The 25,333-nt window shown below is 43.4% G+C and overlaps 1 protein-coding gene across 6 annotated transcripts in view; it reads left to right on the forward strand.

Annotated features, from left to right (window-relative positions):
• The window catches only part of DNAH8 (dynein axonemal heavy chain 8), a 411,047-nt gene that overhangs the window by 193,024 nt on the left and 192,690 nt on the right, over positions 1–25,333 (forward strand). For all 6 annotated transcript variants that reach the window (XM_077282008.1, XM_077282010.1, XM_077282011.1 and 3 more), the window contains 7 exons: positions 2,726–2,792; positions 3,168–3,351; positions 3,563–3,750; positions 15,351–15,477; positions 15,628–15,863; positions 15,940–16,044; positions 19,574–19,687. In XM_077282008.1, the coding sequence (XP_077138123.1) occupies positions 2,726–2,792; positions 3,168–3,351; positions 3,563–3,750; positions 15,351–15,477; positions 15,628–15,863; positions 15,940–16,044; positions 19,574–19,687 (1,021 nt within the window). The remainder of the gene's footprint in view (positions 1–2,725; positions 2,793–3,167; positions 3,352–3,562; positions 3,751–15,350; positions 15,478–15,627; positions 15,864–15,939; positions 16,045–19,573; positions 19,688–25,333) is intronic.

Below are 25,333 nucleotides of genomic sequence, written 5' to 3' on the forward strand. Positions count from 1 at the left end.
TTCCTTTTGGGGTTTTCTCTGAGGCAAGATAGCTTTCTATTTCCTTCTTTAGGGGTAGTTAGTTCTTAGGCTGTGAAGAGGTGTCTAGGGAGAGTCAGGAACATCCCACGGCTATTACTAGTGTTGTTAGGATTAGGGACTGCGGTCAGTAGAGATACCACCTTCTTAGAGCTCGTCCCATGTTGCGTTTTAGCCACCAGGTCATATCAGTGTGGCCTCTTAACCACCAGGTCATAACAAAGAACCTTCACATATCATGGATCCCAGCAAGATCATTCTTGTAGCTCTGATCAGCATGTCTTCTTTACGTCCATGTAAAACCTTCGTCCAGGCTAACAAGAGGTCTCAAGTTCTACGTTGGGGTCATGCCTCCAAATTAGCAGGCCATGTAGGGTACAAGAAGACACTCGCTCTCATCACACACTATTATTGGTGGCCGTCTCTTCTACAAGACATCCGAAGTTTTGTCGCCTCATGTCCTTCTTGTTCAAGGAACAAGGTTCCTAGACATTTACCCTCTGGTCTCTTGCATCCGCTTCCAGTTCCTTCGGCTCCCTGGCAACACATTGCCATGGATTTTATTACTGATCTTCCTCGCTCTTCTGGACATTCGGTCATTTTTGTAGTTGTGGATCGAATTTCCAAGATGGCTCATTTTGTCCCTTTGCCAGGCTTACCTTCCGCTCCAGAGTTGGCAAGAATCTTCATAGCTCACATCTTCCGGATTCACGGTTTTCCTCTACACATAGTCTCTGATAGAGGAGTCCAGTTCACCTCTCGATTCTGGTGCACTCTATGCAAGCTGATGAATGTTACTTTGGATTTCTCTACTGCTTACCATCCACAGACCAACGGACAAGCTGAGCGCACTAGCCAAATTCTAATGACTTATCTCCGTCATTTTTCCAACAGTCATCATAATAACTGGGCTGATTTGCTTCCGTGGGCCGAGTTCACGTACAATAACCATATCAATGACTCGTCTTCCAAATCTCCCTTCTTCGTTTATGGACATCATCTTGGAGTTCCTCTGCCGGTGCTTCCTGTCTCGGGTGTGCCAGCGGCCGATCTTCTGTCCAAGTAGTTCTCCAGGGTCTGGCAGGAGACCAAAATCGCTCTTGAACAGGCACAGGTCAGGATTAAGAGACATGCCGATAAGAGACGCCTGGATCCTCCGTCATATCAGCCTGGTGATAAGGTCTGGTTGTCTTCCAGGTTCATTCGTCTTAAAATTCCTTCGTATAAATTAAGTCCTCGGTACATTGGTCCTTTCGAGATTTTGGCTCCTCCTCTCTTTGACCCTGGAGGACCCTGACCCGGAAGTCCTTCTGCGTCTCTCCTATTTAAAGTAACTCCTTCCTCTGCTCCATGCCTGATTGTCATTTGTCCTCATTTGACCCAGGTCCCTCTGTACCTTGCTCTGTCCTGTGCGTTCGCCATACCTTGCTCTGTCCTGTGCGTCCGCCATACCCTGCCTGTCCTGTGTTTCCGCCATAAGCTGCCTGTCCTGTGATTCCACCATAACCTGCCTGTCTTGTGTTTCCGCCATACCCTGCCTGTCCTGTGTTCCCGCCATATCCAGTCTGTCCTGGGCGTCCGCCATATCCTGCCTATTCTTAGTCTCAGTCATTGCCAGTCACTCCTGTGTCTCCGTTATAGCCAGTTCTGCGTCTTTTCGCTCCTATTTTCTGTCCCCGGGTATCAGCTTCTGCGGCAATAGTCTCCCTCGGGCCTGCCCCTAACACTCCCTGTATTGGGGGCGGTGCACCTGGCCAGCTCACCCTTGGGAGGTTCGTTGTCGTGGTTCTGCGGGTTCACTTTAGGAGTTCCAAAAGAGCTGACACTAGGACTCCATGCAGAAAGCTGACAGGGAGTATATTGCACACACAAGTGATACAGAAAGCCCGGGCAACCCCTTTAAGAATCCATCTTTGTGTTAAAAGATCTTTGCTGGTTGTCTGTCACCAATTACTCATATAACGGCATTAGTTTATGTAAATTTAATCTTTTTATTAACAGTTGTGTCCCGGGTCCCACTTCTCTAACCCTCCAGCGATATATAGATTCTGTGCCATGACGTTCACAGTGAGGTCTTGGCCTTGGTCACAGCATATTAAATAGCCATACGACCATATCCTGGCAGTTCTCAATACAAATATGGAAAATTGCGCGAAAACTAGGAATAACGGTAACGGAAATTATTAGTAAAGTGACTCGATTTATATGTATATTTTTAAATACTAGTCATTTTAAAAGCAGAATTAGACTTAAAGGAGTATTCCCATCTCCAACATCCTATCCGAATATGTAGTAGTATATTATCAGTAATACCTACAATTAGAACCGTAGTATAGATTTTCTGATTCTCTATGTCTCTTTCCTCATGTGCAGGCATTGCAGGACCTTAGGTGTCCATGGTTACGACTACTGATAAAGTGACAGCTAGTTGCTAGTGGTCGTAACCATGGATACCTAAGGTCCTGCAATGCCTGCATATGAGGAAAGAGACATAGAGAATCAGAAGAACTATACTACATTTGTAATTGGAGGTATTTGCTGATATTATTAATGTACAGTAATTACACCTACTACATATTAGGATAGGAGCTTAGAGATGGGAATACTCCTTTTTATTAGTTCAGCTCTGTCACATGAAGCTTGGTAACATCACCAGCTTGTTAACGTGCCGCCATGGTCATATCTTCCTGTCTCACATTTATTTTAGTGCCCCTTTTGATCAGTGTGACAATCCCTTCCTGACGACAGAGGTTCACCTGGTCGTCGATGACATTGTAAGTATAAATAATATTGGAGGATAATCCTGCACACATCGGGGCACATTCACTTCCAGTCTGACACATTTATGAAGTGCATTTTTTTGCAAGGAAACGTGGCTTAAAATGCACCACAAAAACTGGTCTAATCAAAGCCAATCAAGTGGTGCAGTAGCGTGAGACCGGATCAGGCAGTGTCCTCTCTGATCGCAGATGTGGCAGAGGTATAAAATGTAGTATAAAATCAGGAATACATTCTTACATGGTAATCATGGTGCATTAGGGGGTCTTCCTCATCATCTTCTTCTCACGGCGACCAGAGTCCTGGCTTGTGATTCACCTAAATTTACTGTCCTAACTTCTTATTTTCAACTTAGTCTGTTTTCTTTACAGGTAATGCTTCCAAGCCTGGACAACATCCAGCAGGCGATAAATAATGTGATGCACATGGCACTGGAAGTGAACCGCGGGGTCTATCAGTGGGAGCAGGGGACGGTGCCTGAAAGTGCTTCTGACCTAGATTTTACCACATCAAACTATCCAAGTGTTTATGGGCGGCAAATAAGAGCAGATGAAAGTATGTATTAGCTGCAGTCATCATGCTGATATTTTTTTTTGCTTTCTAATATTGCATAACTAGCACCGTCCACAGCCCCTTCACAATTAGGGAATCGACTGGTTGGGGAGCCGGGCTGGTGGGGCTGAAAGAAAGAAAAATCGATTTCCCTTTCTCTGCCTCGCAATCATACCATTTGTTGTGCAGGTTTCATTTATTTACTTATTTGCAGAAATGATAAAAGAAGACTGTGCAGCGAGAAACTTTTATTCCTGTGTTTCTCAGAGTGTGACCATTTCTAAGCTTGTCATGCTCCTGTCTACTTCTGTGCATTTACTAAAAGACAATGCAAGGAAAGCACTTGAAGTCTTCGAAAACTACAGAAACCTGTGGACCGAAGATAGAGATTCTAAAATAAAGGTAAATCTATGAAATTAGCCTCTCGTGTTTGCATGGTCTCTTGGTGTGTCATTTGTATGAGGAGTTGATCTATTAGACTGGATGTGAATGAAGAAGACTATGCCGGGAAGCTGGGTACGAGGTAGGTAATGATAGCAAACAACAATTAAATGAGAAGACCGGGACAGTGAAAATGCATCTCTGGATAATGGCCACTTCTGCACAGCGATGTCCATGGCCATCCTGCCTTGTCTCTATTCTGATGTTGCAAGTAAAAAAAACTGCATCAAATACATCAATAACGTGACTCTGCTCATCAGGAATGAAAACCCACATCAGCTCTGTTTTTGTGATGACCATGTGTGAGTCAAGGACAAATCAGGTAGGCTGCTTCAATGAGCATTTATTCAAAATGGTGATTTTTTTTTTAATTGTATATTTTTATTATCCACAAAAACATTTTCCAAACCTAAACACATTTAAACATTTATATGTCACACACATATGAAAAGAAGAACAAGCAAAAACAAATCTCAAAGGAATTATTGCCTATTCTAAAGCCCCTCATGTTTATCAATTAGGGTTAGCTTTCAATAACGTATATCTTGCTTACAGTGGAGTCAGTAAATCCATCATTCTATCCCTAAGTAATTGCATGGATGGTAGACCAGGAGTATCTAGCCACGAACCCCAGACTTTTTCATATTTACACGTAGCCTTTATGTCACGACTTTGTTGTTGGGTGTCCCAGGACAAGGGGTTCACTCCCTGTCCCTAACGCTAGCTCGCCCTGTTCCACGGTGTACTTCTGATGGTGAAGACGCCAGAGCCTTGTACCTTGCCTTATCTCCTGAATCCGCCATCAGTCTGTACCCTTCCCCCACCCAGGGAAGAGGTGACTAGTAGTGTACCGTAATACACCAACCAGACTAACAAGGTAATACAAGTAGGGATAAAGGAAAATGCTAAACATACAATTATACACTCACAGACATCAAAGGAATACAGCGGGGAGTGGAGGATGGGGTTAAACCAAAGTAAGAGAAGAAAGAGAATTATCACACACTCAAAACCTAGCAACAGTCACAGATAAATCCATCAAACGCCTTCTCCAATAACCACCAACAACAACCTCCAGCCAAGCAGCATAAGCTAACTCTGACAATGAGTGCTAGCCAGGGCCCAGATTATATAGGAGATAGGAGTGGATAACCATGCGCAGCTGAGAGCCTTAATGCAGGAAAGCATCTAGGAGCTCTCAACTGAGCAGATTAACCCCTGCACTGCTAAAAGGAACCTGCACTGTTTAATATGAAGATGAAGTGCTTCTAATTACTGCAGGAGCAGGAGAAATCAGACGCTGCAGTCTTCTGGCTCCTTTCTGTCGCAATAAACCACGAGTGACACTTGCTTTTTTTATATACTGTATTTTCCGGCGTATAAGATGACTTTTTAACCCCTGAAAATCTTCTCAAAATTCGGGGGTCATCTTATACGTCAGGTGTCGTCTTATACGGCTGGTGAGGAGCCCTGCGATCTCCGCATATGGTGCTGGGAGCAGTCCCGATGATGACGTGCTTCACCGGGAAGGTGTAAGTAAATCAAGCCCGCCCTTGCATCCTATTACCTCCTTTCACCCGTCTGGTCCGCCCTTCTCTGACGCTCAAATCTCATGAGGATGGAAGTGAAGTGGCTCCTTCTCTTTCACCCATCTGGCCCGCCCTTTTCTGCTTTTCAGATCTCGCAGGGAGGTAATAGAATACAAGGGCAGGCTTGATTCACTTACACCTTCCCGGTGAAGCACCTCATCATTGGGACTGCTCCCCGCACCATATGCGGCGACCGCAGAGCTCAGCACACGCCGTATAAGACGACACCTGGCATATAAGATGATCCCCGACTTATACGGCGATTATATCCAAAACTCTATATTTTAAATGGAAACGTTGTGGGTCGTCTTATACGCCCAGTCGTCTTATAAGCCGGAAAATACGGTATGTTCTTCTCCATTCTAATTATGGAATTCATTCTGTTTTTAAAGTTTGATAATGACAGAGGTGTACTTTAAATCCTTTGAATAGTTATGCACTTTCTGACCTGGAATAAGATTCCAGAGATACATATTTGTATCGGATCAAAATCCAGTTTATCCTCAAGCATTCCCAGGATAGATATTTTAGGATTTATCTGTAAGTCAATATTATATACTCTGTGAATTAACATAAATATCCCCTTCCAGTAATTTCCCAGAGCAGGGTATTCCCGGTATTCCCAGAATATATGCATTAAGTGTGCATTTTCCGTTTTACACCTTGGACATTTGTCATCTGATCTTATTCCTATTTTGTATAGAAGATAAGAGTTCTACATTTTCTGTGTATGAGATACAGTTGTGATGAATTTTGCACTTCACATAATGATAAGTATGGAGTAAGTTCGATAATTGTATTCCTTTGTCCTACATTTAAATGGCCGACATCATTAACTGTTTCAGAAAGTCTGATATTAGGTATTTGTAAATGAGGGATATTTATTATTTAGAGGAAGATGTCCCTGTTACGACTGTAATAAAGGGATTATTGTTTATACTTATGGATTGTGTTTTTATTTGTGTTTTAAAGGCATGTCTGAATTGTAGGTGCTTATAAAGTTGGTTGTGTGCCAGATTAAAATCTAATAGTAATTGTTCAATCCTCCTGAGGGTGCCCTCTTTTAAGATGTGATTTATCGTATTAATACCCTTTTGTCCCCATTCTGAAAAATGTTGCAGTTTAAGAAGTTCCAGCAGTTTATTATTATACCACAGGGGTATTAATTTGGTGTTACCTTCAATCCCCATAATGTTTTTTCCTCTATTCCAATCTTTGAATACCATGGCCAGGGTTGTATACACAGACCCATTTATATTCTGACTCCCGGCCTCCACCAATATTATCAGTATTTTCCAAGGTGCACTTTCTGTGATCATCTTCGCCGCTGTCATTTTCTGTTTCACGCCTCCACCCTGTTATCTGTTGAAGTTGAAAAGCAGGGAAATAAATCCATGCGTTTGGAATTGCAAATCCTCCCAAAGTTACCCCTACCTATGACTGACATGGGTAATTTACACCATGCTTTGATTTTCATAACAAATTTGTCCAGAAGAGGGTTCAGATTAAGTTCAATATAATCCAGTGGTTTTACTCTTATATGAATTCACAAATATTTGAATTTGTGAACTATTTTAATTTTCATTCTTTCAACAATTGATATATCCAAACCACTGTCCACCGGGATCAATACTGACTTATCCCAGTTAATCAGTAAATCAGACCATTTCCCACCTTCTGTGATAATATTCATTACAGGCACCATAGATTTTTGAGTATTCCCAAAGTAAATCAACATGTCATCAGCATATAACGACACTCTTTCCTCTATCCCGCCACATCTGAACCCAGTTATATCAGGAGAGGCCCTCAGAAAACAGGCCAACGCCCCTCGCCAACTCCACCACCTCCGACAGGCAGACATTAGCTTTTACTCTAGCTCCCGGGTTTGTATATATACAGGTCCTTCTCAAAAAATTAGCATATAGTGTTAAATTTCATTATTTACCATAATGTAATGATTACAATTAAACTTTCATATATTATAGATTCATTATCCACCAACTGAAATTTGTCAGGTCTTTTATTGTTTTAATACTGATGATTTTGGCATACAACTCCTGATAACCCAAAAAACCTGTCTCAATAAATTAGCATATCAAGAAAAGGTTCTCTAAACGACCTATTACCCTAATCTTCTGAATCAACTAATTAACTCTAAACACATGCAAAAGATACCTGAGGCTTTTAAAAACTCCCTGCCTGGTTCATTACTCAAAACCCCCATCATGGGTAAGACTAGCGACCTGACAGATGTCAAGAAGGCCATCATTGACACCCTCAAGCAAGAGGGTAAGACCCAGAAAGAAATTTCTCAACAAATAGGCTGTTCCCAGAGTGCTGTATCAAGGCACCTCAATGGTAAGTCTGTTGGAAGGAAACAATGTGGCAGAAAACGCTGTACAACGAGAAGAGGTGACCGGACCCTGAGGAAGATTGTGGAGAAGGACCGATTCCAGACCTTGGGGAACCTGAGGAAGCAGTGGACTGAGTCTGGTGTGGAAACATCCAGAGCCACCGTGCACAGGCGTGTGCAGGAAATGGGCTACAGGTGCCGCATTCCCCAGGTAAAGCCACTTAAAAGCAGCACTGGACTGTTGCTAAGTGGTCCCAAGTACTTTTTTCTGATGATAGCAAATTTTGCATGTCATTCGGAAATCAAGGTGCCAGAGTCTGGAGGAAGACTGGGGAGAAGGAAATGCCAAAATGCCTGTAGTCCAGTGTCAAGTACCCACAGTCAGTGATGGTGTGGGGTGCCATGTCAGCTGCTGGTGTTGGTCCACTGTGTTTCATCAAGGGCAGGGTCAATGCAGCTAGCTATCAGGAGATTTTGGAGCACTTCATGCTTCCATCGGCTGAAATGCTTTATGGAGATGAAGATTTCATTTTCCAGCACGACCTGGCACCTGCTCACAGTGCCAAAACCACTGGTAAATGGTTTACTGACCATGGTATTACTGTGCTCAATTGGCCTGCCAACTCTCCTGACCTGAACCCCATAGAGAATCTGTGGGATATTGTGAAGAGAAAGTTGAGAGACGCAAGACCCAACACTCTGGATGAGCTTAAGGCCGCTATTGAAGCATCCTGGGCCTCCATAACATCTCAGCAGTGTCACAGGCTGATTGCCTCCATGCCACGCCGCATTGAAGCAGTCATTTCTGCCAAAGGATTCCCGACCAAGTATTGAGTGCATAACTGAACATTATTATTTGATGGTTTTTTTGTTTGTTATTAAAAAAAACTTTTATTTGATTGGACGGGTGAAATATGCTAATTTATTGAGACAGGTTTTTTGGGTTATCAGGAGTTGTATGCCAAAATCATCAGTATTAAAACAATAAAAGACCTGACAAATTTCAGTTGGTGGATAATGAATCTATAATATATGAAAGTTTAATTGTAATCATTACATTATGGTAAATAATGAAATTTAACACTATATGCTAATTTTTTGAGAAGGACCTGTATAATAGTTTCACATATGACATAAATTATAGCCGCACCGCCATTTTGTTCATTACCCGTCTAAAAAAATTCCATTTCTTGTTATCGAAAACCTTAGCGGCATCGAGACAAAAAGGTCCCATCCCCAGTCTCCTTAGAAGATAGCTGGAGATTCAGGAACAGCCTCCTTAGACTCCTAGCAGTAGATCTGTTTGGCATGAATCCAGTTTGCTCAGTATAAATGATAGTTGTGATAACCCTCAGACGCCTGTGCTATAAAGCCTTGGCAATAATTTTTACATCCACCCGAAGGGGAGAAATGGGTCTCTACGAGTCTATTCTGGATGGATCTTTCCCCTTTTTTAGTGTTACAACGATTATGGCTTCAGCAATAGATCCTGGTAAGTGACAAGCCTCGACAGCTGCTTCAAATACTGATAACAGCTGGGATAATAATAGTTCAGAGTATTTTTTATATAGTTCCCCCAGTAATCCATCAGCACCCTGTGCTTTTCCATTAGAAATGGACTGCAAAGCAATCTCGAGCTCCTCCAAAGATAACGGCTCATCTAGAATCGCTCCCTCCTCCACTGATAGACTAGATAAAGTGATATCATCTAAGTATCTATTTCTATCGGAGTCCCAGTGTAATAATTATAGGGGATAACTCAGGAGACTCTTTGCGTGGAACAAGACAACTACAGGACACAGTTTTATAAGTGGTAAAGTCTATATTATCACACGGTGATTCAAACAGGTGCAGAGAGAAACTCAAGTCCACAACACTTGGTGCAGATAATAAACGCAGCTCAGCAGTCTATAGGAAACTTCAGAGGAAAATGCAATCACGCAGAAAGTCTATAAAGCACAGTTATTCTTGAGGATACTTGACACGAATAAATCCTTGTTTTAGTCCAGGCACAGATAGATATGCTTATAAGGCAGTTCAAATCATATCTTAGCTCAACCAGCGAGGCCTGGGTAATAGTCTCAGGTTATTGCAAAGCAGCAATAGCTTACATGACCAGCAAATGCAGATGAAGTAAACACGAGCAGCAGATGAAGGAGGATTACTGGAAACTTGTGTATGCAGCAGGAACTCAGAGCAGAGTAGCAGGATCACCACACAGGTTCACAGGAGCAGGTGTATAGCCAGGAAGTAATCAGAGGTCAGGAGCTGGATGCAAGGCAGAATACTCTAGCACAGACTGAAGGCTGGGGTGGAGTTTTATAGCAGGAAGACACAGTGCACATGAGACCAAAGACGCCATCTTGGAAAAGGGCAGTAATGCACAAAAGGTAAAAAATGTTCAGAGTCCTGACACCCAGTAAACATAGGTTTGTATATATTTATATAATATTCCACTTCTATAATATCCTTTTTCCTTTTTACACAATCTCCCCTAATATTATATAGATAGGATATATGAGAAGTTCCCTCTTGGGATCTTACTATGGTTGCTAACAGGTGTCCGACTCTTTCACCTGACTCTAAATATTTTTATTATCTGCTGTAGCCACAAGATGGTCATATTTTCCCAGAGGCCTCCCAGTTACTCAAGATTATATTATTTGGAGTTGTTATATGAAGTTTTTCAGTTTCTATCATTATTTTGAAGATTCCCGTGTAGTGTTTTAGATTTGGATGTTTGCTTTCTAATATCCCTAATAAGCAGCCCTCTTGTATTATGCTTTCATAGATTCCAAAATTATAAATTTGGATGCAGAGTTGGCATTTAGTCTAATATATTCAGGGATTTAATTTACAAGGGAGTTGTCGATTAGTTGTAGCCACAAGGGATTTAAAGGGAACCTGTCAGCAGGATTGTGCACAGTAACCTACACACAGTGTCAGGTCAGTGCCATTATACTGATTAGAGATGAGCGAATTGGCTCGGGTTCCCTTTTATTCGGCAAGCTATAGCGCTTGCTGAATAAGCTCAGATTAAACTCGGATACCTGGATTGCGTCAGCTGTTCGGCACCGCAGCTGCATGTATCACAGCTGTTTAACAGTCACATTACATGTAGCTGCGGCTCAGAACAGCTGATCGGCCGGAGCGATTCAGGATGCCGAGTTCCCTCTGCAGCTTATTCGGTAAGTGCTATAGTTTGCCAAATAAGCCCTGACCCAATCAAAGTGGCTCATCTCTAATCATTAACTCAAAACTGAAAGTAAAGATTAAAAAACAACCACAAGATGGATTTCATCACCAGGTATCAGTGTAATCAGTATAACGGCGCTGACCTGACACTGTCTGTAGTTCCTGTGAACAATCCTGATCACAGGTTCCCTGTGAACGCCAGGGAAGTTTGTTTCCCACTACTTTGAGGCTACTATTAATTTTAACTTTTAAGGGGATATGGTCAGATACACTCCTGCTCAGATATTCCACCTGATGAACCCAGGTCAGCATCGCTTCAGACCCGATAGCCAGATCAATCCGGGAAAGAGAATGGGGAGTCGCTGAGTAGCACAAGAATTGTTTCACATCTAAATGATTCATTCTCCATAAATCCTGATATCCAATTCCCGATATAACTTTGGCTAATGAGATTGGAATGCGTTCAGCTGTATTGTTCCCTTGTGGAATTTATACTAATAGGCATTCATATAATTATTAAAATCCCCTATTATCAAAACTGGCGTATATAACATAGAGAACTTTTTTTTAAAACTTCACCAGAGTATGGGGGAGGAATATTTATATAGCCACTAGCAGTGTCATTAGATCATAAATGGTACAGATTACACAAACAAACCGTCCCTCGGTATCTATTAGTGATTTTATCCAGGTAATGGGTATTTGCTCACTCTCCTTGCATGTGATGAGCTAGTTGAGTGATACTGATCTCCTGTCCATGTTATGTGGATTCACCCAGTGTTTTCTTTTGTGACATACAGTATGATTCAGATAAATATATAATAGCAGAACAATATTGTTTTAACCACGAAAAAACGCACAGGTTTGTTGCATTTCCCAAACTCCTTATATTTCATGCAATGATATCAATATACTTTGATAGTCGTTTTGTAATATCAGGTTATATGTTGCACATGTATCCTCCATTCAGAGAAACTAATCGTAAATAACAGTGTCCAAGGACATATTCATTTCCTTTAAAAACCCAAGTCCTGTAACCTGAAACAGATGAGTAAACATAAAACAACAACATTGAAAGAACAATAAAGTAGTCACACTAGGAAAACTGTAAAAGAACAAGAACATTCCTCTCCTACAAAGAGAATAGAGGCCGATAAAGTCTCCGTCCTGAAAGAAGATGTTTAAATTCTGTCTCGGGTGTTATTAGAAACAGTGATAGAAATGAGGGAGTAGGAAGAAAAGGGGAAAGTATCTTCCCCTGTAAACTTGGTTTTCCAGGATCCACAATCATCGTCATTTTCCAAGGGGAAGGCTTTTCGGTATTATTTATGTGGGGTCATAAACTATATGAATATAATGAGTTAGGCGACTTCCTTTGTTCCCTTATTTTGCACTCATTTTCATCCAGTCAGCGTAGGTCATCTTTGGTGGATTCATAGAACTGAACGTCATCAAAAGCCACCACCCTGAGACGAGCAGCGTATAGCACAGTATGTGGTAAGCTCAGTGATCTGTCGCCTTTTAACATCTGTGAATTGCACCCATCTTTGGGTTTCAGCCAAGAAATCTGGGAACATAGATTTCTTTTATTCTGGCCTTATGGAGAATAGTGTCCCTGTCCTTATAATGCAACGATTTAATCAAAATGGGTCTCGAGGGTGCCCCTGGTGGTGGAGGCCTGGTGGGAACTCTGTGTGCTCGCTCTATGGCAACTGAAGGAGATAGAGTATCTTTGCTAAAGGTAGACATGAGACATTTTTCAAAAAATTCTCCAGGGGTTGCAACCGTCACTTTTTCTGGCACCCCCATCAAATGTATATTGTTTTTGCGTAGCCTGTTTTCAAGGTCATCAGTTTTGTTAACCCCTTAACAACCAGGGGTATTTCAGTTTTGAATTTCTGTTTTTTGCTCTGTAAAAATAGGATTATTGTCAGATTGTCACAGTAAAAATACATTTGCAAACTAAAGAGGAATTTATATATGCACGCCCCTTACCCTCTGTTACTTTCCCTATTTGCTGGTAGAGAATATATGGTTGGACAAATACATTCCTAAAAAATACCTCAAGAAGGCTGTTGTGCAGCTGAAACGCTTGTGGATACTTTGTTTTTAACCTTTTAAAATGAATCTTAGTCTTCATTAAATGCTCATTGAAACAACCTACCAAACGTGGTCATCACAAGACAGCGCTGATCCTGGTTTTCATTCTGATCTTCTATCGTGGTCAAATCAAGGAAGCAGTTTTCCCTGTTTCTCTGGGAATGGCTGCAATCTCTTATATTTGATTCTAAACTGAAATGGGAGTTGTTCCTCAATCAGCACAACTACACCAATCAGTACAACTATACCAATCAGCACAGCTACACCAATCAGCACAGCTACACCAATCAGCACAGCTACACCAATCAGCACAGCTACACCAATCAGCACAGCTATACCAATGAGCACAGCTACACCAATGAGCACAGCTACACCAATGAGCACAGCTACACCAATCAGCACAACTACACTAATCAGCACAGCTACACCAATCAGCACAGCTACACCAATCAGCACAGCTACACCAATCAGCACAGCTACACTAATCAGCACAGCTACACCAATCAGCACAGCTACACCAATCAGCACAGCTATACCAGTGAGCACAGCTACACCAATGAGCACAGCTACACCAATCAGCACAACTACACCAATCAGCACAACTACACTAATCAGCACAACTATACCAGGTGAGTTTACACTGCTTCTAGCTTTATAATATTGGACACAAACTCACTACGCTTGGATAGCACCGTTGTTTCTTTTTTCTTCCTAGGACTATTGTGACACAACTCGTGTAAGAAACATTTTAAACTAATGCGACTCCTCCTAGTCACACAGGAACATTTCTCTTCTGGTCTCGTGTTCACAGTTGTGCTGGAAGCAGCAGCTAAGTGTCTATAACATAGCTGGATGATTGTATGGTGAATGGTGCAACTTGCCAAAAGCAGCACATGTATAACTAAATAAATAGGTGTCCTAGTCAGGGTATTGAAATAATGTCCAATAAGTTTTGGGTTAAAGGAAAAATTAGCTCATTGAAGAGCCCCGCCTCAGCTTGGAGCTGTACTGATGAGGGCAAAAACTCCAAAACAGTCTACAGATGGGTCTCTGGGCTTGCTGCTACAAGTTTTTTGCATATTTTTTCACATGAAAATAAGTCCCCTTACTAATTTGGGTGTCTTCACTGAAAGTCTGTATTCCTACCTTGAATAATTTAGTAATAACTGGTGCTCTTGCTTCCATATCTAACACCCTATCACCCATCGTCTCCTCCTTGATTATGATTGATGGGATTTCCCTGCACGATATGTTGGTTGCTCGGCTCTGTTGCTGTCAATTAACAAGGGGTAAGGTTTTGTAACGGTGGTGGTGGAACCACTGTGCAGTGATCTGAGGAGAGCCTGGAGGGGCATGACTACGCGACCACATGACTTTTCGATAGAGCCCCTGATGGCGGAGTTAAACTTGGCTGCCGATGAGCGGCAAGTGCTATTCCAGGACAGACCTCAGACGCACAGCAGCTGACCCTGAAAGGGGCAGGTAGATGGAACTGCCAACAAAGGATGGACTTGACAAGTACAGGCAGGCATGACAGGAACACTGGGAGACACTGCAGGTGTAGACAGGTACGGCTGGTATGCTGACTGGCATGGCAGGTGCAGGAATGTACCACTGATATACAGACTGGCATGGCTGGTGCAGGCAGGAGCAGCTAGTGTACAGATTGGCATGGCTGATGCAGGCAGGTATACAGACTGGCACGGCTGGTATACAGACTGAGATGGCTGGTGCAGGCAGGTATGGCTGGTTTACAGACTGGCACGGCTGGTGCAGGTATATACGGCTGGTGCTGGCAGGTATGACTGGTATACAGACTGGCACAGCTGGTGAAGGCAAGTGTTGGCGGGCACGAATGATATACAGGCAAGCGGGCACGACTGGAATACAAGGATAAAAGGCAAGTACGGGCAGACTGACTGGCAGGTACTGGTGACCTGACAACTCGCAATGATGTTAAGAACAAACTAACCATGTTTCTCAGGCACCTCCCGTCAGGTGGAGGTGCCTTAAATAATACGTGTCCCCCAGCCATGGGCTGGGACACTTTAAGATGGCGCACGCTGTTCCTTTTAACTGAGCGGGGGCACGTACTCCCTAAGGAGAAGGGAGTGCAGTACGGGGTCCACAGCAATGAATAAGTCGGCGTCCTTGCCTGGGTAGTTAAGAAGTGTGCAGGGATGCCAGCGCTACAATTTAATGATGAATGCCAAAGCACTTGCCACCTTGGAACCACTCACTGGACTCTTGTGATCTACTTTGCCTAAAGATTGAATGTTCTTAGTCTCGACAATTCACATCCACCCATTTACTTCCTGCAGGAATATGTGACTGAAAACCAAACTCTGGATGAAATCAAAGAAAGAATTGTATATTACGATGTGATAGAACAAGACATAGGTCAGATAAGCTCACCTATACCTGTAGGATTCATCGAACTTCGCACAGGTACGTCCTGATATCGTCCAGCAGTAGATCCTGGTAAATAGATTCCCTACTGAGGATCAGCCGCAATACGTTCTGTGCTGAAAACATTCCATAATACTTGGTTGTATCTAGCGAGAATTTACATTTTACTCCCATCACTTTCTATTTTAGCTCCCATTAAAGCCTCCATAATTACCAAGGCCAAAGCGTGGAAACTGCTCTTATGCAGATACCTGAACGAAGAATACAAGACAAAGATGACGAGCATTGCCGAGTTTATAAGCGAGTATATGAAGATATTATCTCGTCCGATTCTTGATTTAGATGATGTGCAGTCTGTACTGAAGGCTCTGACTATCATCAGAGAGAATGAAATACGTATAGACCAGGGCGTGGGCCCTGTGGAGGTGAGAAGATTCGACCTACGCATGATGACTTGCTTCTCACGGATCACGGTGTAACTATATTACTTTCTTTTTTTAGGAAGCGTACGCCATCTTAAGTAGATTTCAAGTTAATGTCGCAAGAGAAGAGACTGAAGTTGTCGATGCTTTGAGATATTCTTTCACAAAACTTGTTTCTAAAGTAGTAAGTGTTACCTGTAATGTAAATGATTATTACTAATTTAGGTACACCCGCCGTCCTAGAAAGGGGCTTGCCCTATAATACAGAATATTACCTACTGCTTGTATTAGAGGCTGATCACTGCCAGTAACTGTGATAAATCAACTACTGGGTGTAAAGCCGGCCTCACACACAATCACACAACCCAACACATTAGTCTACTGTGGATAAGGCAATTATACCTATGTGTCCAGAAGGTAATTAGTCCTTAGACACTTCAAACAATGTATATCAAAAAGGTGTCTGTTGTGGCACCATTGCCTCCAGACCAGAAGGAATTCCAACAAGTGTAAAGTTAAAACATAAATTTTTATTGATAATCAATTAAAATAATGAATGGATATTAAATTTGACAGGACTAAAACCTCCATAAAGAAGGAGAGAAACAACACATTATCTTAGCACAATGGTATTAAAGGGTATGAGAACAATAATAATATTATCAGTATATCAATATGAAAGTTATGGAATAGCTAATATATTATAAATTCAATTGTAATATATGGTATTATCCATATAGGATTCAATAGACAAAAAATACAATGAATCAAGATAATTATAGTAATAGTGGTAGACTAAGAAATCCAAAAGGATATTTCAAAGTTGAAATCAGCCTAATGTAAGAAATAAATATACCAATATGCTGATCCCTTAAGCAAGCTATCGAAAAGGTAGTACACCAAGGTATCTGATAACATCACAATATATATATACGTAATAATAACCAGTAGTGAGGCTAAAAATATGCCTCCTATGAATCATTCATTACCTACATAGGGCCGGGCGGGAGGGAGAGCACAGCCCTGCTACCGGCATTCGCGGCCAGCACTACCAGCCGCACAAACTACTCACCCGCCCTACGTAGGTAATGAACGATTCATTGGAGGCATATTTTTAGCCTCACTGCTGGTGATTATTAGGTATATATATTGTGATGTTATCAGATACCTCGGTGTTCTACCTTTTGGATAGCTTGCTTAAGGGATCAGAACACTGGTATATTTATTTCTTACATTAGGTTGATCTCGACTTTGAAATATCCTTTTGGATTCATTAGTCTACCACTATTGCTATAATTATCTTGAGTCATTGCATTTTTTGTCTGTTGAATCCCATATTAATAATACCATATATTACAATTGAATTTATAATATATTTGCTATTCCATAACCTTCATATTAATATACTGATAATATTATTATTTTCTCATACCCTTTCATACCATTGTGCTAAGATAGTATGTTGTTTCTCTTCTTCTTTATGGAGGTTTTAGTCCTGTTGATTTTTATATCCATTTATTATTTTAATTGATTATCAATAAATATTTATGTTTTAACTTTACATTTGTTGTAATCACTTCTGGTCTGGTGTCAATGGTGCCACAATAGACTCCTTTTTGATATATACACTCACTGGCCACTTTATTAGGTACACCTGTCCAACTTCTTGTTAACACTTAATTTCTAATCAGCCAATCACATGGCAGCAACTCAGTGCATTTAGGCATGTAGACATGGTCAAGACAATCTCCTGCAGTTCAAACCGAGCATCAGTATGGGGAAGAAAGGTGATTTGAGTGCCTTTGAACGTGGCATGGTTGTTGGTGCCAGAAGGGCTGGTCTGAGTATTTCAGAAACTGCTGATCTACTGGGATTTTCACGCACAACCATCTCTAGGGTTTACAGAGAATGGCCCGAAAAAGAAAAAAAATCCAGTGAGCGGCAGTTCTGTGGGCTGAAATGCCTTGTTGATGCCAGAGGTCAGAGGAGAATGGGCAGACTGGTTCGAGCTGATAGAAAGGCAACAGTGACTCAAATCGCCACCCGTTACAACCAAGGTAGGCCTAAGAGCATCTCTGAACGCACAGTGCGTCGAACTTTGAGGCAGATGGGCTACAGCAGCAGAAGACCACACCGGGTATCACTCCTTTCAGCTAAGAACAGGAAACTGAGGCTAAAATTTGCACAAGCTCATCGAAATTGGACAGTAGAAGATTGGAAAAACGTTGCTTGGTCTGATGAGTCTCGATTTCTGCTGTGACATTCGGATGGTAGGGTCAGAATTTGGCGTAAACAACATGAAAGCATGGATCCATCCTGCCTTGTATGGAGCATCTTTGGGATGTGCAGCCGACAAATCTGCGGCAACTGTGTGATGCCATCATGTCAATATGGACCAAAATCTCTGAGGAATGCTTCCAGCACCTTGTTGAATCTATGCCACGAAGAATTGAGGCAGTTCTGAAGGCAAAAGGGGTCCAACCCGTTACTAGCATGGTGTACCTAATAAAGTGGCCGGTGAGTGTATGTGGATAAGGGCAAGCAAATCGAAAAAAAAAAAAAACACCAAAACACACCTGCAATCTTCAGTGTTAGAGTACTTTGGCTATGTTCTCTGCTTGCTGTTTGTGAAATGAAACGTTAAGGGTGCCTGTCCACTGTCCGGACTCTCGGCCCTTTGGACGGAGCGGAAAACCCGCTCCGTCCAAAGTGCCGCCCCCTTCTGTGATTCCAAGTGTGTTCATTGCACACATCCGGAATCTCCGCACCCTATACATAGGACCCAGTTATTTATCTTGTGGCGACGAAGCGTCGCCGCAAGGTAAACAGACATGCTGCATTCTAAAAAGACGCGCCGCATGTCTGGAAACACAGGGCCGCTGGATGCATGTTCGCGCGCATAGTGGAGACGGGATTTCATAAAATCAACTCCCCGATGCGGTAACATCTGGACGCTGCAGGTTGAACGCTGCGGTTGTACGCAGCGTTCAATCTGCAGCTAATCCGGATGTAATCCGGACAATGGACATGCACCATAATTGTTTGCCCCCAGAGCATAGAAACAGTACTAGACTCATCCCTAATAACCCCGACAGCAAATTACTGCTGAGGTCGGAGGCACTAAAGGGGCCCCTTTCCATCACATGGATTGTGATGCCATTGAAGTCCTTACCTTGGAAGAGCAGAGAGCACGTGGTCTACTAAGAACCCCTAGGGTTGTCTGGCCATGTTGGCTTGTGTTAGGGAGCCCAACCTATATATATTCCTATACTTAACAGTTAAGAATCACCTAAGCAAAACGTAGGGTCAGTAAATTAATAAATTAATTGCATTAACAAAAAGAGTAAGTAAAAAATCATTATAGAAATGACTTGCACACTGTTGCCATAATGAAAATTAATAATGTACCAAATGTTAATATTAATGTATGTGTACCAACACCAGAGCCTCATATAGCTATGACAATCAAAAAATGGTCAACACCAGTGTAAAAAGGGAGAAAATTATTATTCAGTCATTAAGGATTCAGTAACTTGCATAGCCGGGCTCACCAGAGCCGGTCCAGGCTGTGGAGCCCCCTCTATCAGTGCATTACATCCTGGATTTACACCGATGAGTGGCCTGAAGCAGACAAACCATGATAGTCAGTGATTGCACAGTTTTGTTTGTAGCCACCTATTAAGCCCAATGATGAGTTATCTGTCCTGTTTTAGGTATCTGTTCAAGATGAGCTGAGCTGTATACAGCCAGATCTTATTAGCCGGCTATCCCAGTCTGTAATCATTCTTCAGAGGGATGTGATGGAGTTTGACACTGAATATGACAAGGTAAGATGGAGCGGACGGTGTCTTTACAATTAATACTGCAGTCTAGTCATTCTAAAAATGTGCCAGCTTTATTCAGAATTACATGAAAAAAGCTATTGGAAATGAGGCAAATCAAAAAATGTCCTTTATGAATCAAATGATGGGAGGAATGTGTAAAGCCTGCATCTCGCACACCTTTGCAGCGCCACCCTACTCACTGCGTTCACCGCTCTGCTTCCCCAGCATCAGACCATCTCCCCAAGCTGCCTCATGTTCACTGCCAGCTCTACTCCTAGTGAGTCTCCACCTGGCTATAGGGAGGCTTAGCCAGATCCTGCAGGAATTTAACTGTGCTATGTCCTGCAGGGTTTGCCTTCACCAGCCTATCCCTAGACAGCAGGGGGTTTATTAGGCAGCTCCTCTCACCACTACTCCTCAATTGTTGGTTACCAGTTGTTTATCTCTGGATCCTGTCCTCACCATAGAATTCAGGGTCAGACGTATGCAAAGGAACATCTAAACAAGCTGATGCTGATGCATTTGTCCAAGTCCTGTGGACTGATGAGGATAAAATAGATCTCTGTGGCCACAATGATCAGAGGTAAGTGTGTAGAAAAAAAATGCACAGAATTTCAGGAAAAGAACATCACGCCAACCATTAAGCATGGGGGTGGATCAATTCGGCTTTAGGGTTGTGTTTCAGCCAATGGGAATATTTCACGGGTAGAGAGAAGAATAGATTCAATGAAATTTCACCAAAACATAACATCATCTGTAAAAAAGCTGAAGGTGAAAAGAGGAAGAGGAAGAGGATGGCTGCTACAAATGGGTAATGATCCTACACAAGTCACAATCCACAATAGACAACCTCGAAAGGCGCAAACTGAAGGTTTTACAATGGCCCTCACAGTTCCCTGATCTGAACATCATTGAATATCTGTGTCTAGACCTAAAATTAGCAGAGGAAGCAAGACGACCCAGGAATCTCACAGAACGGGAGGAATTCTACAAGGAAAAATGGATGAAAATCCCTCAAACTGAAAGACTGTTGTCCGGCTACGAAAAGCGGTTACAAGCTGGTATACTTGCAAAAAGGGGTGCTACTAGGTAGTACTAACCATGGAGGGTGCACAAACTTTTGTATTGATCCATTTCGCATTTTGGAATTTTTTAAATCTAAAAAATTACAATATTTTTTAGAGACCATTTCATCCTCAACTTGCTAACCTGTTCACAAACTTGTGTAATTACAGGCTTACAAAAAAACAAAAGTCTATTTTTTTCACAAACCAGAAAGAAACATATAAATTCAAATTCAGCATATAGATAAAAATCTATTCTTCCTGGCTTGCTGAAAATAGACGTCTGGTTAACTAAGATCTAATTCTGTGTCGTCACACTTGGGTTTCTGCACATTGTATACTTGCAGTCATGTGACCACCCACTGTCATGGGCAACACCAGAGAATCCTGACAGTGTGCAGTGCACGCACACTAAGGATTTACAGACAGGGACTTCAGACTAACACCACAAGACAGCGCCTTTAATGCATATAGAAAGCACCATAAATGTCTGATATGTGGGAGTCCTAAGCATGGAAGCGGTGCCTATCAGGACAATAGAGGTTGGCCTCACCATCTTTACGTTATAGTTTGGGAGATATTGATACGGCTCAATGTTTCCCTTCTCCGTTAGCTACAATGAATATACCATCACTGTTGCTTGGCCACGTCTCCACCTCATTTACTTTCTTCCATGCCCCTATTTTGTTAAATTATGGGGATACCAGAGATGACCACAGAATGCACCATTAACCCCTTCCCGACCCATGACGCCTATGCGGCGTCATGGAATGATCGCATCCCTGCAGATCGGGTGAAAGGGTTAATTCCTATTTTACCCGATCTGCAGGGAGAGGGGGAGTTGTACTTCAGCCTAGGGGGGGTGGCTTTGCCCCCACGTGGCTACGATCGCTCTGATTGGCTGTTGAAAGTGCAACAGCCAATCAGAGCAATTTGCAATATTTCACCTATGAAAATGGTGAAATATTGCAATCCAGCCATGGCCGATGCTGCAATAGCATCTGCCATGGCTGGAAATCATGTTCTGGCCCCCCCCCACCGCCCCCGATCTCCTCCCCAGTCCTCCGTTCTGTCCGGTACCCCCCTCCGTCCCCCTGTTCGCTCCCCCGTGCTCCTGTCCGCTCCCCCGTGCTCCTGTCCGCTCCCCCCGTCCTCCGATCCCCCCCCCTGTGCTCCGATCCACCCCCCCACCACCCCCGCATACTTACCGAGCCTCCCGAAGTCGGCCGGTCTTCTCCCTGGGCGCCGCCATCTTCCAAAATGGCGGGCGCATGCTCAGTGCGCCCGCCGAATCTGCAGGCTGGCAGATTCATTACAAAGTACATTTTGATCGCTGTGGTAGGTTCTACCACAGCGATCAAAATAAAAAAATAATAAATAAACCCCCCCCTTTATCACCCCCATAGGTAGGGACAATAATAAAATAAAGAAAATATTTTTTTTTCTTTTTCCACTAGGGTTAGAACTAGGGTTAGAACTAGGGGTAGGGTTAGGGTTAGGGTTACGGGTAGGGTTAGGGGTAGGGTTATGGCATGTGCACACAGAGCGGATCCGCAGCGGATCCGCAGCGGATCCGCAGCGGATTGGCCGCGGATCCGCCGCGGATCCGCAGCGGATCGGCCGCGGATCCGCAGCGGATAGGCCGCGGATCCGCAGCGGATCCGCAGCGGATTGGCCGCGGATCCGCCGTGGATCGGCCGCGGATCCGCCGCGGATCGGCCGCGGATCCGCAGCGGATCGGCCGCGGATCCGCAGCGGATCGGCCGCGGATCCGCAGCGGATTGGCCGCGGATCCGCAGCGGATAGGCCGCGGATCCGCAGCGGATCCGCAGCGAATAGGCCGCGAATCCGCAGCGGATCTGCAGCGGATTGGCCGCGGATCTGCAGCGGATAGGTCGCGGATCGGCAGCGGATCTGCAGCGGATTGGCCGCGGATCCGCAGCGGATTGGCCGCGGATCCGCAGCGGATTGGCCACTGCGAATTCGAAGCAGTTTTCCATCAGGTTTACAGTACCATGTACACCTAAGGAAAACCAAATCCGCTGTGCCCATGGTGCGGAAAATTCCGTGCAGAAACGCTGCATTGTATTTTCCGCAGCATGTCAATTCTTTGTGCAGATTCCGCAGCGTTTTACACCTGTTCCTCAATAGGAATCCGCAGGTGAAATCCGCACAAAAAAACACTGGAAATCTGCTGTAAATCCGCAGGCAAAACGCAGTGCCTTTTACCTGCAGATTTTTCAAAAATCGTGCGGAAAAATCTCACACGAATCCGCAACGTGGGCACATAGCCTTAGGGTTAGGGTTGGAATTAGAGTTAGGGTTGGAATTAGGGCTAGGGTTTGAAATAGGGTTAAGATTAGGCTTGTGGTTAGGGTTACGCATAGGGTTAGGGGTGTGTTGGGGTTACAGTTGTGGTTAGGGTTGGGATTAGGGTTACGGTTGGGATTAGGGTTAGGATTAGGGTTGGAATTAGGGTTACGGTTGTGTTGCGGTTAGGGTTGTGGTTAGGGGTGTGTTGGGGTTAGGGTTGTGATTAGGGTTATGGCTACAGTTGGGATTAGGATTAGGGGTGTGTTGGGGTTAGTGTTGAAGTTAGAATTGAGGGGTTTCCACTGTTTAGGCACATCAGGGGTCTCCAAACGCAACATGGCGCCACCATTGATTCCAGCCAATCTTGCGTTCAAAAAGTCAAATGGTGCTCCCACCCTTCCAAGCCCCGACGTGCGCCCAAACAGTGGTTTACCCCCACATTTGGGGTATCAGCGTACTCAGGACAAACTGGGCAACAACTGTTGGGGTCCAATTTCTCCTGTTACCCTTGTAAAAATAAAAAATTACTTGCTAAAACATAATTTTTGAGGAAAGAACAATTATTTTTTATTTTCACGGCTCTGCGTTATAAACTTCTGTGAAGCACTTGGGGGTTGAAAGTGCTCACCACACATCTAGATAAGTTCCTTCGGGGGTCTAGTTTCCAAAATGGGGTCACTTGTGGGGTGTTTCTACTGTTTAGGCACATCAGGGGCTCTGCAAATGCAATGTGACGCCCGCAGACCATTCCATCAAAGTCTGCATTTCAAATGTCACTACTTCCCTTCCGAGCCCTGACGTGTGCCCAAACAGTGGTTTACCCCCACATATGGGGTATCAGCGTACTCACAACAAACTGGGCAACAAATATTGGGGTCCAAATTCTCCTGTTACCCTTGTGAAAATAAAAAATTGCTTGCTAAAACATCTTTTTTGAGGAAAGAAAAATGATTTTTTATTTTCACGGCTCTGCGTTGTAAACTTCTGTGAAGCACTTGGGGGTTGAACGTGCTCACCACACATCTAGATAAGTTCCTTGGGGGGTCTAGTTTCCAAAATGGGGTCACTTGTGGGGGGTTTCTACTGTTTAGGCATATCAGGGGCTCTGCAAACGTAACATGATGCCCGCAGACCATTCCATCAAAGTCTGCATTCCAAAACGTCACTACTTCCCTTCCGAGCCCCGGCATGTACCCAAACAGTGGTTTACCCCCACATATGGGGTATCAGCGTACTCAGGAGAAACTGGACAACAATTTTTGGGGTCCAATTTCTCCTGTTACTCTTGCAAAAATAAAAAATTCTGGGCTAAAAAAATATTTTTGAGGAAAGGAAACACATTTATTATTTTCACGGCTCTGCGTTATAAACTTCTGTGAAGCACTTGGGGGTTCAAAGTGCTCACCACACATCTAGATAAGTTCCCTTGGGGGTCTAGTTTCCAAAATGGAGTCACTTGTGGGGAGTTCCTACTGTTTAGGCACATCAGGGGCTCTGCAAACGCAACCTGATGCCCGCAGAGCATTCCATCAAAGTCTGCATTTCAAAACGTCACTACTTCCCTTCCGAACCCCGACGTGTGCCAAAACAGTGGTTTACCCCCACATATGGGGTATCAGCGTACTCAGGAGAAACTGGAAAACAACTTTTGGGGTCCAATTTCTCCTATTACCCTTGGGAAAATAAAAAATTGTGGGCTAAAAAATCATTTTTGAGAAAAGAAAAATTATTTTTTATTTTCATGGCTCTGCGTTATAAACTTCTGTGAAGCACTTGGGGGTTCAAAGTGCTCACCACACATCTAGAATAGTTCCTTGGGAGGTCTAGTTTCCAAAATGGGGTCACTTGTGCGGGAGCTCCAATGTTTAGGCACACAGGGGCTCTCCAAACGCGACATGGTGTCCGCTAATGATTGGAGCTAATTTTCCATTCAAAAAGCCAAATGGCGTGCCTTCCCTTCCGAGCCCTGCCGTGCGCCCAAACAGTGGTTTACCCCCACATATGGGGTATCATCGTACTCAGGACAAACTGGACAACAACATTTGGGGTCCAATTTCTCCTATTACCCTTGGGAAAATAAAAAATTCTGGGCTAAAAATCATTTTTGAGGAAAGAAAAATTATTTTTTTATTTTCACGGCTCTGCGTTATAAACTTCTGTGAAGCACCTGGGGGTTATAAGTGCTCACTATGCATCTAGATAAGTTCCTTGGGGGGTCTAGTTTCCAAAATGGGGTCACTTGTAGGGGAGCTCCAATGTTTAGGCACACAGG

This window comes from Ranitomeya variabilis, chromosome 2 (genome assembly GCF_051348905.1).
Source record: "Ranitomeya variabilis isolate aRanVar5 chromosome 2, aRanVar5.hap1, whole genome shotgun sequence".
Taxonomy (NCBI): domain Eukaryota; kingdom Metazoa; phylum Chordata; class Amphibia; order Anura; family Dendrobatidae; genus Ranitomeya; species Ranitomeya variabilis.